Raw genomic sequence first — 14751 nt, 5'->3', positions numbered from 1 at the left:
GGCACCGGTACGAGGACCGCTCAAGTTCAAGGGGCCGCTCCCGGCACCACGTCTACAGGCGGTCTTCTTCGTCTCAGTCCAGATCCGGATCTCGGCACCGACATGGCCAGCGGCACTGCTCTCAATCACGGTACCGCTCACCGGCACCGTGCAGGAACCGCTCGCCTATGGACCGGCACCGGTTGGCACCGTACCGTTCCGAGCCGATGCAGCCGCGTTCAGCACCGCCCTGGCCCTCGAGATCAGCGTCTCACTCATCCGACGGGGCTTCCAGATCAGCATACCCTGCTCAGGGTCAGGCGGCCGCTGACTTGGGTCACTGGCAGGAGGGGACAGAGGACCCTGCGCAGGACCCTACGCATTGGTCTTTCTGGACCCCATGGGCGTATCATCAGGCACAAGGGGCTCCACCATCGGCCTCTCGCTCAGCACAATCCGAGCCCAGAGTCCCGGAGGCCACCATCTCCCGTCCTCCCCCAGGGGGCATGGAGGCTCCCGTGCCTACACCACCTCAGGCCCCAGACCTCGGGGAAGGAGATCCTCCACATCAGGGACCCTTAGAACCAGACCCTCATTTGGATCCTTTGCCCCCGGAGGCATCCTCCTCATCTTCCCCGGATGAGGCGGTGGCGGGCACAAGAGCCTCAGGCCCGCCACCAATAGATCTTCGTACCCACCAAGACCTATTACGTAGGGTGGCATGTAACATGGACCTCCAGGTGGAGGAGATAGTAGAGGAACTCCATGGGTAAATTCAAAGAGTTGGTTCCCCAGGACTCAAGAGAGGAGTTCGGTGCCTTAGTGGAGGAAGGTAAGAAGGTGGCTAGGACCTCCTTACAAGCCTCCCTGCACATAGCGGACTCGGCCGCCAGGACACTAGCATCGGGCATAGCCATGCAACGTTTCTCCTGGCTCCAGGTTTCGGACTTACCGCCAGAACTGCAGCAGACCCTGCAGGATCTACCGTTCGAGGGCCAGGGATTGTTCTCGGACAAGATGGACTCTCGATTGCAGAGCCTCAAGGACTCGAGAACCATCATGCGCTCTCTGGGGATGCATGTCCCAGGGCCCCAGCACAGGCCCTTTAGGCCCCAGCTACTAAGGTTCTACCCTCCCCCGCCTCGTCCGAGACAGGACTTTGCCAGAAGGCGGGGACGAGGTGGTAGATGGAGGTCGACCGGCCCTCAACCCGGTCAGAACCAGGGCCCTCCTAGGCCACCTTCCGGTCCTAGACAAAACTTTTGAAGGTGCGCCCGAGGACGGCACGGCAGCCACTTCCCAGGATCCATTTCCCTCCTTTCGAGATCGCCTCTCTCGTTTCCACCGTGCTTGGTCCCTTATAACCTTGGACCGTTGGGTCCTTCGCACGGTGGAGAGGGATACGCTCTCCAGTTTTCTTCATTTCCCCACTCCCGCTCCCTGTCCCTCTTCAGGGACCCTTCTCACCAGCATCTCCTTACACAGGAGGTTTTTGGCCTCCTCTCCATGGGGGCCATAGAGGAGGTTCCCCCGGAGTTAAGGGGCAGGGGGTTCTACTCCCGCTACTTCCTGATCCCCAAAGCAAAAGGGGGTCTGCGTCCCATTTTAGACTTATGGGGACTCAACAAATTCATAGTAAAGTTGAAGTTCCGCATGGTCTCCTTGAGGACCATTATCCCTTCCCTGGATCCTGGAGACTGGTTCGCCGCCCTCGACATGAAGGACGCATATTTTCATATAGCAATCTACCCCCCGCACAGGAGCTTCCTTCGATTTGTAGTAAATAATGTGCACTACCAATTTGCCATCCTTCCCTTCGGTCTGTCCGCGGCTCCGAGAGTGTTCACCAAATGTATGACTATCGTGGCAGCATACCTTCGTTGACAAAGGATACAGGTGTTCCCGTATCTAGATGACTGGCTGGTGCATGGCCGCACCAGGGAGCAAGTTCAAGCTCACATCCAGATAATACTGCAAACATTTCACGAGTTAGGCATTCTACTCAACAAAGAAAAGTCCACTTTGGAGCCAACCCAGAGAATAGAGTTTATCGGGGCAGTCTTAGACTCCAGACTTGCCCGAGCTCTTCTGCCAGACACTCGGTTTCACACCATCACAAGCATCATCCGAGGGCTCCAGGTCTTCCCAATTACCACAATAAGGACATGCCTCGGCCTGTTGGGACACATGGCCTCTTGTACTTATGTAACCAGGCATGCCAGACTTCGGCTTCGCCAACTTCAGGCCTGGATATCGTCAGTGTACCGCCCTTATCGACACAACCTGAATATGGTGGTCACGATTCCGAACTTGGTCTTGACCTCTCTCATCTGGTGGCTGGATCACAAGTCGGTTTGCGCAGGAGTGCCGTTTCACGCCCCACAACCCTCCCTGCACCTGGTCACGGACGCTTCATCTCTAGGTTGGGGCACTCACCTCGGGGAGCATCATACCCAGGGCCTGTGGACCGCATCCCAACTAGCTGTGTACATCAACGTTTGAGAGCTGATGGCGGTGCGCCTAGCCTGTCAGGCATTTCTCGGTCTCCTATATGGCCGTTGCGTGTCAGTCCTCACAGACAACACCACGGCCATGTTCTACATCAACAAGCAAGGAGGAGCCCAGTCGTCTCTCCTATACCAAGAGGCCATTCGCCTGTGGGAGTTCTGCATTGCCCACTCGATACATCTCATGGCATCGTTCCTCCCTGGAGTCCAGAACACTCTAGCAGACTGTGTCAGCAGATCCTTCCAGACGAACGAGTGGTCCATTCGCCCAGATATCATCCATTCCATCTTCCAGAGGTGGGGATTTCCCCAGGTCGACCTGTTTGCATCACGAGCCAACAGGAAATGACACATGTTCTCCTCCCTACAAGGGCGATCTCCGGGCTCCCTATCGGACGCTTTCCTTCGAACATGGAAAGACCAGCTGTTCTACGCTTTCCCTCCATTCCCATTGGTCCACAAGGTACTGCTCAAGCTACGCAGAGACGAGTCACATATGATTCTAGTCGCTCCAGCTTGGCTAAGACAGTACTGATACACCACGCTTCTGGAGCTATCGGTTCAAACTCTGATCACACTTCCCTTGTGCCCAGATTTGATCTCTCAGAACCACAGCCGACTCTGTCACCCCGACCTGCAATCGCTCCACCTTATAGCGTGGATGCTCCATGGCTGAATCGGACAGAGCTACAATGCTCACATCCCGTGCAACAGATTCTGCTGGGAAGTAGAAAGCCCTCTAAATGGACCGGTTACTTAGCCAAGAGGAAACGGTTCTCCTGTTGGTGTGAGCAGCGGGCCATGCCCCTCTTGGAGGCGTCTATTCCTTTTATTCTTGAATATCTCCTATCCCCGAAACAGCAGGGCTTGGCGATATCTTCAATCAGGGTTCACCTGGCCGCTATATCGGCCTTCCACCCAGGAGAACTCGCTTCCTCGGTCTTCTCTAACCCAATGGTCATCAGGTTCCTCAAGGGCTTAGACCGGCTGTACCCACAGCAACGCCAACCCGTTCCGGCGTGGGATCTTAACCTGGTTCTCTCCAAGCTCACAGGGCCCCCGTTCGAGCCATTGGCTACCTGCTCACTCCTGTACCTATCTTGGAAGACAGCCTTCCTTGTAGCCATCACTTCAGCAAGGCGTGTTTCTGAAATCAGGGCACTCACGTCTGAGCCTCCATACACAGTTTTCCATAAAGACAAGATGCAGCTTCGCCCCCACCCTGCCTTTCTTCCCAAGGTAGTTTCACCTTTTCATGTGAACCAGGATATATTTCTCCCGGTCTTCCATCCTAAGCCGCACGCCACCAGTCAAGACCAGGGTATGCATTCCTTGGACGTACGCAGGGCCCTGGCTTTCTATATTGAGCGTACAAAGCTGTTTAGGAAGACGACACAACTCTTCGTTGCAGTTGCCGACCAGATGAAAGGCTTACCAGTCTCCTCACAACGTCTCTCCTCTTGGATCACATCTTGCATTCGTGCTTGCTACGAGCTGGCCGGTGCCCCGACGCCGCGCCTCACCGCACACTCCACAAGGGCCCAAGCCTCCTCAACTGCCTTCCTGTCTCGAGTCCCAATCCAGGACATTTGTAGAGCTGCGGTTTGGTCATCGGTCCACACCTTCACCGCTCACTATGCGTTGGTACAGCAGTCCAGAGACGATTCTGCATTCGGATCAGCGGTTTTGCACACAGCGATGTCTCACTCCAACCCCACCGCCTAGGTAAGGCTTGGTAGTCACCTAATTGGAATCGATATGAGCAAGCACTCGAAGAAGAAAAAACGGTTACTCACCTTTGTAACTGTTGTTCTTCGAGATGTGTTGCTCATATCCATTCCAAACCCGCCCCCCTTCCCCACTGTCGGAGTAGCCAGCAAGAAGGAACTGAGGGGGCGCTGGGTCGGCTGGGGTATATATCCAGTGCCATGAAGGCGCCACTCCAGGGGGCTCCACAGCCAACCCACCGGGTGTTGCTAGGGTAGAAAATTTCTCCGATCGTGCACGCGGCACACGTACACCTAATTGGAATGGATATGAGCAACACATCTCGAAGAACAACAGTTACAAAGGTGAGTAACCGTTTTATCCTATGGATCCATGACAGTGTGCCAGTGCACTTTCTGGGGAAAAGATATAAAACAAGAAAAGGATCTAAATGTGTATTTACCATCACGCCCTCATCAATCCTCATGGGAATCCCTCATCAGTTCCAAAGTGTATTAAAACCTTCCTTAAAGGGTTACCTCTTGGTTATCAGGTCATGTCAGTTTTGTTAGCGGGCTTTCCCTTCACCCTCCCACTTATCTGGTTCTTGTCACGCAGACAGCAAGCAGCAAAAGAACAGAAGTCCGAAGCACAGAGAATGCGATGTTTGTTTGGGCTAGGTTCCAAGCAGGAATATTCTGAAGCCCTTCCCACCAGTCGGGCTTATCTCTATACGCAATAGAGTCTGTTCCCCAGTGTTCCCTTCCCAGCTCTGATGCCGCAGAGTCTTGTGTGTGTCCCTATTCCCTGTTCCCTTTCCCCCCTTAACAAACATGATTCCAATTTCCCTTCCCCCTCCTGTTTGACCCTGTTTATATAATAATATTCTCAATTATACATTAACCAGTCATTGTACTGAAATTTAACCAATTCTAACATATTGTAACATAATTTTCTAACCAATTATATCCCAGTACCCTAATTAACTTACACCTAAGTTCTTAAAGTATAGGCTTTACAGGCAGGCCTGAATATCTCTATTCTAACAGTGGGTTCTACCCCTTCCCCCATTCTGTGACCGTCTTGTCTAGTTAGATTGTAAATTCTTCAGGGCATGGGCCATCTACTATTCTGGGTTTGTAATTTCCCTAGCACGATGGGGACCCGCTTTAGTTGGTCCTGAGGTACTAAGGTAATGCATATGATTTATTATAATAATAACTCTCCTGCCTCTTTGAGCCAAGGAAGATGGCTTTGGGATGTTACTGCTTAAAAATGAGCTGGGTTAAAACCATGGAATATTCTTTGTGCCAAGTATCCCATAAATTCCACTGACCTCCCTTGTTTTCTTTGCCTTGAGTAGGGTTTCCAAATTCCAAACCTGATGTGATCTCACAGCTGGAACAAGGGGAAGAGCCATGGATCCTGGACCTCCAGGGTTCTGAGAAAGAAGAGCTCCCCAGAGGTGAGAAATTGGTTAAACCAACTCAACAACTGTTTGGGAATGCAGGCAACATTTGGGATGCCCTACAAAGACCCTGTGAGCTCTCCAAGTTTAGGATTGTTCCCTGCAGATGTGGAATCATTATGGCAGATGTCACTCATGGCTTCCCTCCTATTCTGACTGACAATTGGCAGCAGATCCCTCCCCAATCTCACTTTTCCCTGAGTGTTCTGGTGAGATGCGGACCAAAACTGATCCCTTCCTCTCTCGCAGACATATTTTCGGTTTTTCATCCCTTTTTTCATTCCTCTCTCTCTGAGATTTCCTCTCTTTCTGGTATTGGGAGTGACCTGTGTCTGGATTATCTGTCTCCCATTCAGGTGATGGGCTGGTGAGTGAGAATGAGGAGAAACCCCAGCAGGAAGATGCTGAGCAAGTAGAACCACATGGAACATTATCAGGAAGATCCAAAGGGAATGTTTCCGGGAGTTGTGCACTCCGAGGAAAAGCAAAAGCCTGTGAGACTCAGGACAGGCCAGAGGAAAACTTCAGTAGCCACTCAGACCTTACAACACGTGACAGAATCAACTTGGAAGAGACACGCTACACATGCCATGAGTGCGGGAAAAGCTTCAATTTGAACGCTGCCCTTATCACACATCACACAATCTACACGGGTGAGAAACTTTATGAATGCTCTGAGTGTGGGAAACGCTTCAATCAGAGCTCTACCCTGAGTACACATAGGAGAATCCACACAGGAGAGATGCCCTACAAGTGCTCTGAGTGCGGGAAAAGCTTCAGTCAGAGCTCACACCTTATCAGACATCAGAGAATCCACTCAGGAGAGAAGCCCTACACGTGCTCTGAGTGCGGGAAAAGCTTCAGTCGGAGCTCACACCTTATCAGACATCAGAGAATCCACACAGGAGAGACGCCCTACACGTGCTCTGAGTGCGGGAAAAGCTTCAGTCGGAGCTCACACCTTATCTCACATAGGAGAATCCACACAGGTGAAAAACTGTATGGATGCTCTGAGTGCGGGAATAGCTTCAATCACAGCTCTGCCCTGAGAAGACATAGGAGAATCCACACAGGAGAGACGCCCTACCCATGCTCTGAGTGCGGGAAAAGCTTCAGTCAGAGCTCACACCTTATCACACATCAGAGAATCCACACAGGGGACACGCCCTACACGTGCTCCGAGTGCGGGAAAAGCTTCAGTCGGAGCTCAAACCTAATCACACATCAGAGAATCCACACAGGAAAGACACCGTACACATGTTCTGAGTGCGGGAAAAGCTTCAATTGGAGCTCACACCTTATCAGACATCAGAGAATCCACACAGGAGAGAAGCCCTACACATGCTCTGAGTGCAGGAAAAGCTTCAGTCGGAGCTCACACCTTATCAGACATCAGAGAATCCACACAGGAGAGACACCCTACATGTGCTCTGAGTGCGGGAAAAGCTTCAGGCGCAACTCACACCTTATCAGACATCAGAGAATCCACACAGGAGAGACGCCCTACACGTGCTCAGAGTATGGGAAAAGCTTCAGTCAGAGCTGTGCCCTGAGCGCACATAGGAGAATCCACACAGGTGAGAAACCATATGGATGCTCTGAGTGCGGGAAAAGCTTCAATTACAGCTCTGTCCTGAGAAGACATAGGATAATCCACACAGGAGAGAGGCCCTACACATGCACCGAGTGTGGGAAAAGCTTCAATCGTAGCTCAAACCTAATCACACATCAGAGAATCCACACAGGAGAGAGGCCCTACACATGCTCCGAGTGTGGGAAAAACTTCAGTCGGAGCTCACACCTTATCAAACATCAGAGAATCCACATGGGCAAGAACTGTAATAAATCCCTTGACTAGGGCTGGCCAAAGATTTTTTTTTTACAAAAATCACATATGCTAATTCCCACATAATGATTTTTGCACCATATTCACCGTGGTTTCTCAGCTCCACCAGATGAGTTGCCTGGTTCTGCCTTTTGCTGCTCACCTTCTTTGGGGTCAGTCTGTGATCTTTTCTATCAACTCATTTCCTTTTGAGTCGTAGGAGTGTGTGTCCCTCCAGCCAGGAACGTTCCTGAGCTCCAGGTGGGAGAGAGGTTTGATCCCAACAAGCTGAAGCAAAAACTATCTGTGCCTGACATCCACTAGGACTGTAAATGGCGTTGGCTGCTCAAGTTAGTGATCTTGATGTAAAAAGACAATTCTAGTTGTAGAGCAGATTCAGCCCAGGTGCAGTGATTGGCATTACGTTCCCCCTTGTCCTGACTTAAACAAACCTTGAGCATCACGGTTATACTCTTCCCCCATTTCAAAGCAATTGTTAGTCATCAAGTTCCCCCTTCGGGAATAAATTGTTTAATTCCCAGTTGCTCGGATGTTGCTTCAGGTTGTGCTGCAGAGCAGATATTTTTACTACCATTTTCCTCACTTAAAATATATTGAACTATAACAAAGAGCAGGAACAGGGCAGGGATAGGGAAAAATGTTATTTCACCCTCTGTAACAACAGAAGAAGATCGGGTAAGTCAGAGGGATTCCCTTATTCCCCATCACCATCCCAATCCCCCTGTTGTTCAGTTGGTTAGGTCAATAGTTTTTCTAAAGGGCTGGGAAGAGGATTCCCTAGTAAATGACTTGGAACTAAGCAAAATACCCATGCATTGGGCTCCCAAAGCACTTGTGGCACGGGTTCTGCAGGAGGTCGCTCCTGAAGATATCGCCTTCCTAGTCAGCTGCATGTTGCCTATTATTTGGGAAAGGCAATCCCTATCTAGGTAAAGATGGGGAAAATGGAAGGGACATTTCTCTTCAGCTCACCCTTGGGAGATGCTGCAAATGTGTAGAAAATGAAATCCATGTTGAATGTGATATAGCTGCAGAAAGATACCTATTTTTAATAGGCACCTGACATTTGGTGTCTTACAGAGATTCTAAGCAGCACCTGAATTTAGTCCCTAATTTAAATCTGTGCCACCAGATTAAAGAAATAAAAGGGCATATTTGGGGGCATTATACCTCACTATCGCTACTGATATGTTGTGTGTTTGGTGAAGTATTCTACGCCAGGAAAGTCTAAAATTACTCCAAGTAAGGTTAAAATTTTGACCAGAACTAAGGTAGAAATTGCAGGTACTGGTGGTTGATTTTCACCCCAGAGATGGAAGCTATGGTGACCTGTGGCCCAGGTAAACTATTTTTAGTACCCTGCTCCCTTGTTTAGTGGCATTGGTCACACACCTGAAGGATGCCATGATTAAATTGGGCACAACTGTCTTTTACCATTTGGATCCAAAGTTTCATTAATCACAGAGAAAAACAGCTGATTCCTTCAGAGACATTCTATGCCTCTGGGTCCGAATATGGCTGCCTTCTTGGACAAGAAGCACTTCGATGCTGGGCAAATGATGGTAGCCAATGAGGGAATGTATCAGATTCCAAGTTCAGACTGCAGGATACGTGAATGCTGAGTTCATAGTCTGTTGTTTGGTCTCTTAGATTTGCTATTAAGAATAATGCAATTTGTATCAGTTCTCCTTCTGCTACTTTGAAAGATTAGAAAGTGTGAAAATAGAGCACAGGTGGTTTTTCTCATGATGCAGCCTTCCCCTGTAGCGCGAGACCCCCTTTCACCCACACTTCTGGGAGAAGACCCAGGGAGAAATGAACTCACAGAAATGGAAGGCTCCTAGGTTATTGTAGAATGTGACTTCACACAAAGCTCACTGGGTGGAAATGGGAATTAAGAGAAAACTGCCCTATCAGTTTATATTTTGTAATCGTTAAATGAGTTGTTACCAGCGACAATGAAATTAAACATGAAGTTAATTAGTGTCACGGAAGAGGCTGATGATGTGATAACTTTCAGTGTTACAATATAATTCAGGTTTTCTTCCAGTTCTCTCCCTGCCCCCTCCTACTATATAGGAAATGTAGGCTAATCCTGAAATTAAAACCTCACTCCAGAGGAATTAGAGTAGGGGGATATGTGAGAGAAATAGCATGTAGGAGAATAGAGACGCAGTATAGACTGTAATTATTTCTATTTCAAATTGAATTTATTTTGATCAATTTTAAATCTTCTGTTAAGAGGAAAATTACTTGAGACAAGATTTGGAAACTTTTATCCAGTTAGAGGGTAACAGCCACAGAGTTCTCCAGGTCTCTTGTTTGCAAAGCAAAGATGTCACATCAGGCAGGAGATGTCCAAATCTAAAATGGTGATGGATGTGTGATGGTAGCTTTTCTGGGTTGGTTTTTAGGGGTTTGGTTTTTGTTTTGTTTTTGCAACCAGTTATTTTTGTAGGTGCTGAGGCCCCTTTTCCTTTTGAGCACAGCTGTTTAACCCTCAGGCCTGGCTCTGGAAACCTCCCCAAAACTGGCCTTGTGTTTCTTTCATTGGGACACGTCTGTATCAAAGGAGTGGTTCACACCTGATTTGTCCTGAGACCTTGGGGGAGGGGTAGTAAGATAGCATAAGGAGGAATCGACAACAATAAAGTTAAAGGTAAGGGTGAAAGACCCTCACCTTGCAGGTCAACAAGCCTGTTCTGTTCATTACCTCTGACGCCTCTGGCACTGGTCGCTCTCAGGCAGCACACTGGGCTAGATGGATGATTGTGGCTTTCCTCATCTGAAAGCTCTGCAGCCACTGTTTGTCATTCCAGATGTGCATGACGGTGTGATCCCACCACTCAGTGCTTGTTTCCCAAGCCCAAAAGCAGCGTTCCACTGTGGTCAGCACCTCCATGAATGCCACGAGCAATCTCCTGTCGTAGCTATTACGTGTGGCAAGATCAATGTTGAACTCCTCTGCCTTTGTAGTTTAAGGAATAACTCCACTGCCACTCATGACATGTAGCATATTCGTCAACAGTGCGGGATCCATTCCTGTAGTACGAAGAGGCAGAATGCGCAGTACACCAACCATTGAAAGATGGTGCCAAATGCTGATGGAGGTGCAAGGATTGCTGGGATGTGAAGCAATGCCTCATGGGACATTGGGACAGGACTCAGGATGTCCCGTGACCCCCTCTGCCTTCTCACAACTCTTAGCAGCAGAAGAGGAAGCGATGCACGGTGGGGTGAACACCGCTGCAAGTGCCGCAAGTGTGAACACTTTATTGCACAGGCAGCTGACAGTGTGAACACACAATAGCGATTTCCCTTCACCGCTCTGTGAGCGGCACTGAACTCCCAGCACTATAACTCTGCCAGTGTAGCCATAGCCTCAGACAGACTGACTGCCAGGATCCTGGGACTGATCCCTCTAGGGAATGAAGTACAATGTCAACAAAACCCTGCGAGTCCAAAGTGCTGGACCATCTATGCCATTACCTGGTTCCTAAACTGCAGCTACAGTTCCTACTCCAGGTGAATCCAAAGACCGAGAGGTGCAGAGATCCAACACCTTATCATCTTAGAAATGCTTTACTCCTTTTTCTATTCTGTGTCTGTTTCTTTTTATGAACTTGGAGACCTCCCAGCCTTTCTGTTACATTGGGGTGTAATAGTGCGGCTGTGTGTGTGTGTGTGTGAACACCTCTGAAATCTACAAAGGAAAGATGCTAGGAAGAATAGTTCCCCAAAGCTTAATAGCTTTAAAACTCTGCCCTATGAAATGACTGAATGCATGCTCCTCACCTATGGAAGCATTGCAAGGCATTGAGCTGTCAGATATGTATTGTTCAGCGAGAGCTCTTTGAACTTCTTTTACTAATGTCTCTCTAAGGTCTGTATGTGTTCTGGGGCAATAGGGCGAGGAGAAGTGTTAGCTACACAATAGTGACATCTAAGGAGAAAACTGTAATTGGCTTTGAGGTTGTAGGCTAAATGTAAGTAATAATTTGGTTTTGATGTTGATATATTCAGCTGGCTAAATCTGGGTTGCATTGCCTGGGTAAAAAGCTCTGATTGGGGTTTCAGCATCACTAAATATGCACCTGCCTTTTTCGGTTGCTCTTTTAGGGTTTATAAGGGTGGATTTTCTGCTGTACTAATCTGATGGTTTGTCTAAATTGATGACTTGATTCCACTGCAATATCATTAACTCGTTGAGTTACTGATTTGACCTGAACTTTATCATTGTATTGTTTAACCCTTAGCTGAGTGGTGTCTATAGCAGTGGTTCCCAAACTTTAACAGCCCGCCAACCCCTTTCTCTAAATTGTGAAAGCTCATGTATCCCCTCCTAAAAATGAATATTTCCAGGGTTTTAAATTTAAATTTCCTCAGTGTGATGGATGTGCTTGCTTTGCTCTGCATAGCTCTTTGAAGTCTGGAACCTTTGGAGAAAGATAAAGTTTCAGGTCTGGTTTGGCATCAAGTCTGTTTCTGTATTTCGTTTTCAGATGTGCATACGAGGAAAAGGCTTTCTCGCATAAGTATGTTGTTGAAAATGGTAACAAAACTGCAGCAGCTTTTTCTGCCAGAAGTGGGTACTCATTTCTTAAACTCAGCCAAAAGTTGATCAATGACAGATTTCTGAAACTCCTTTTCTATTTGTAATCACAGGAGATCTCAATCATTTTCTCTTTTTCCTCAGTGTTTAATATCTGTGTTGAGAAAATGGTATCATCAAAAGGGTTGCGAATCCAGTCATTGTCGCTGATATAGCTGGAAAGTAATCCCTGAAAGTTGTGCAAAGTCCTTTTAGGTGTGCAGTTATATTGGTTTTAGTGCACTGATCCAACTGAAGTTTATGTTCTGCCAGGAAGTCATGAAGATTACTGAAACACTGTTTGATTGTTTTCCAAACAACTTTCCCAGAACTGCAACTTCTTTATCATGGATTCAGCTCGGTCTTGCACAATGAAAACTGTTATATTGAGACCTTGAAGAGAGAAATTTAGGTCATTAATTCTTGAGAAAATATCTGCTAAATAAGCTAGGCTCTGGAGACAGACATTATTTTCCATACAGCTGGCAAGGTGGAAAGGGTGACTGTTGAAAAAAAGTAGGATTTCCGTTTTAAGCTCAAACAAGCGCACCAGGATTTTGCCCCATGAGAGCCATCTAACTTCAGTATGGGTCAACAGACAATGGTGTATACTACCCATTTCTTCACAAAGTACGTGAAATATTCTGGAATTTGTTGACCGTAATTTTATGAAATTCACCATTTTCACTGCATTGTCCAGCACTTCCTTCAGTCCCTCAGGCATGCGTTTTGTTGTGAGGGCTTGTCTATGTAATGAGTCCAAGAGACTTTTGATGCAACGTTTTTTCTTCGAGCTACAAATCCAGGATACTTCCCCATCATTGATGTGGCCCCATCAGTGCAAATGCCTCGGCAACAAGACCAATCTATTTCATTTCTTGAAAATATGCATTAGTCAGATTGAAGATATCTTCTCCAGTTGTACATTCTTCCAATGCTCGGAAAAACAACAAGTCTTCTTCAACCAGACCTTCATTCACATAACGTACAAACAGTAGCAAAATAGCTAGATTAGCTTCATCACTTGATTCATCCAACTGTCTAGCATAATATGGACTATTTTTCACTCTCTGTACAATTATGGTCTCTACATTATTTGCATGTCATTAATTCTTGGTGACAATGTATTATTGGACAAAGGTACCATGTCAATCCTTTTTGCAGCCTTTTCTCCAAGCATGCAATGAACTACGTCTTTTATACATGGACCAATCAAGCTCTCTGCTACGGTATGGGCTTTTGATGCTTTTGCTACTCGGTAGCTCATGCGGTATGATGCTTCAAGTGCATTTTCATTATCAGTACTTGCTTTGGATATAAAACTGGTAATGTCACTTTTCCTCTCAGCTAATTTTCGCTTGAAAAAATCAACAGGCTTGTCGAGTTGTGCAGGATGCCTAGTTTCTAAATGGCGCCGAAGTAGAGAAGGTTTGAGGCTGCTGTTTGCTAGAACATCACCATAAATCACACACAGTGGTTTTGGACATTCTTGATCACCAATGCATGTAAAGCCATCTTTTATATAATCATCATCATATTTTCTTTTCTTTGTAAGTGACTTTCCAGGACCATCATGATCATTAGACGTAGATTTTCCACAGTGTGGACTTGAGGAAACACTAGCTGATTCTTGCATCTTTACACTTTCCTTTTTCAGCCACTTATCCATTGAACTTATGTACAAAAGTTCTAATAAAAACAACACAGAGAGACTGCTAACAACCAACAAACTAGAAAATGAGAAGATTCACTCAAGTCTCACTGAAGCAAAACAGCACTCCAGAGAGAGTGACAATTACAGAGGCAACTTAACACTGCTACACTGGCTACAACGTGCTTCCGGCTGGTTTGGCTCCCAAACAGCTTTTCTTCCACCACGAGGTTTCTCCCTAGGAGGGTGTCCTGCGAGGGACAAATTACCTGGGATCACCCCCCACGTACAGCACTGCTCCTGCTCACTCAGTCCTCCATGCCAGCTTCCCCTGTCTGACAAGGACAGGAGTCCGAGCTGCCACCTTCAGGTCTGGGGGTCTCAGCTGCCACCCTGCCCACCACAGGGCTCAGGCTACTGGCCCCGCACCAGGGCCTGGGCTGCCAGATCCACTCTCCCTGGGGCTCTTGCTGCTGGACCCCATTGATCGGCCCGGTCAACTGAGCTCCACTGAGTTTGTGCTGCAGGTCCCGCTGACCTCTGGGGCTCGGGCTGCTGGCCCCAGCTGTCCAGCCCCACTCTCCCTTGGGCTTGGGGCTGCCAGCCCTTCCGGAGCGCTGGGGTTCGGGGCTGCCAGCCCCAACTGCATGTCCTTGCTCTCCCTGAGGCTCTGGTTGTCTGCCCTGCAACCGTGTCCCACCTGCTGCCTCCAATGTCGGGGTCCTCTGGCCACCATTAATGATTTTTTTTCTTGTGAACCCCCTGTAACCTTCTGCGAATCCCAGTTTGGGAACCACTGGTATATAGTAATTTAGCCTTAGTAATGTGTGCTCTTGGATTTATTTGTTCGTGTTAATAAAACATGTAACTGGGCTACTGAGTCATTTCTTTCAATAAGCAACAGGGGCTGGAACTTTTATTTGTATATTTCCCTTTAATTCAATCTCCATTTTCTTCATTTCATACTCTTCTAAGTTAAGGAATGTGGAGCACCAGAAACTG

At 47.8% G+C, this 14751-nt stretch overlaps 1 protein-coding gene across 15 annotated transcripts in view; it reads left to right on the top strand.

The window, feature by feature from the left end:
- The window catches only part of LOC101944996 (zinc finger protein OZF-like), a 112927-nt gene that overhangs the window by 31175 nt on the left and 67001 nt on the right, over window positions 1–14751 (top strand). For 7 of the 15 annotated variants that reach the window (XM_065569443.1, XM_065569449.1, XM_065569454.1 and 4 more), the window contains 2 exons: window positions 5557–5658; window positions 6018–6314. The exons of 1 other annotated variant lie outside the window; for it this stretch is intronic. In XM_065569443.1, coding sequence (XP_065425515.1) covers window positions 5557–5658; window positions 6018–6314 — 399 coding nt within the window. Of the gene's footprint in view, window positions 1–5556; window positions 5659–6017; window positions 14623–14751 lie in introns of those variants that run through there. 7 more of the 15 variants (XM_065569445.1, XM_065569448.1, XM_065569444.1 and 4 more) reach the window with 3 other exon arrangements.

This window comes from Chrysemys picta, chromosome 16 (genome assembly GCF_011386835.1).
Source record: "Chrysemys picta bellii isolate R12L10 chromosome 16, ASM1138683v2, whole genome shotgun sequence".
NCBI classification, from domain to species: domain Eukaryota; kingdom Metazoa; phylum Chordata; order Testudines; family Emydidae; genus Chrysemys; species Chrysemys picta.
This window is presented reverse-complemented; position numbering and strand designations above follow the sequence as displayed.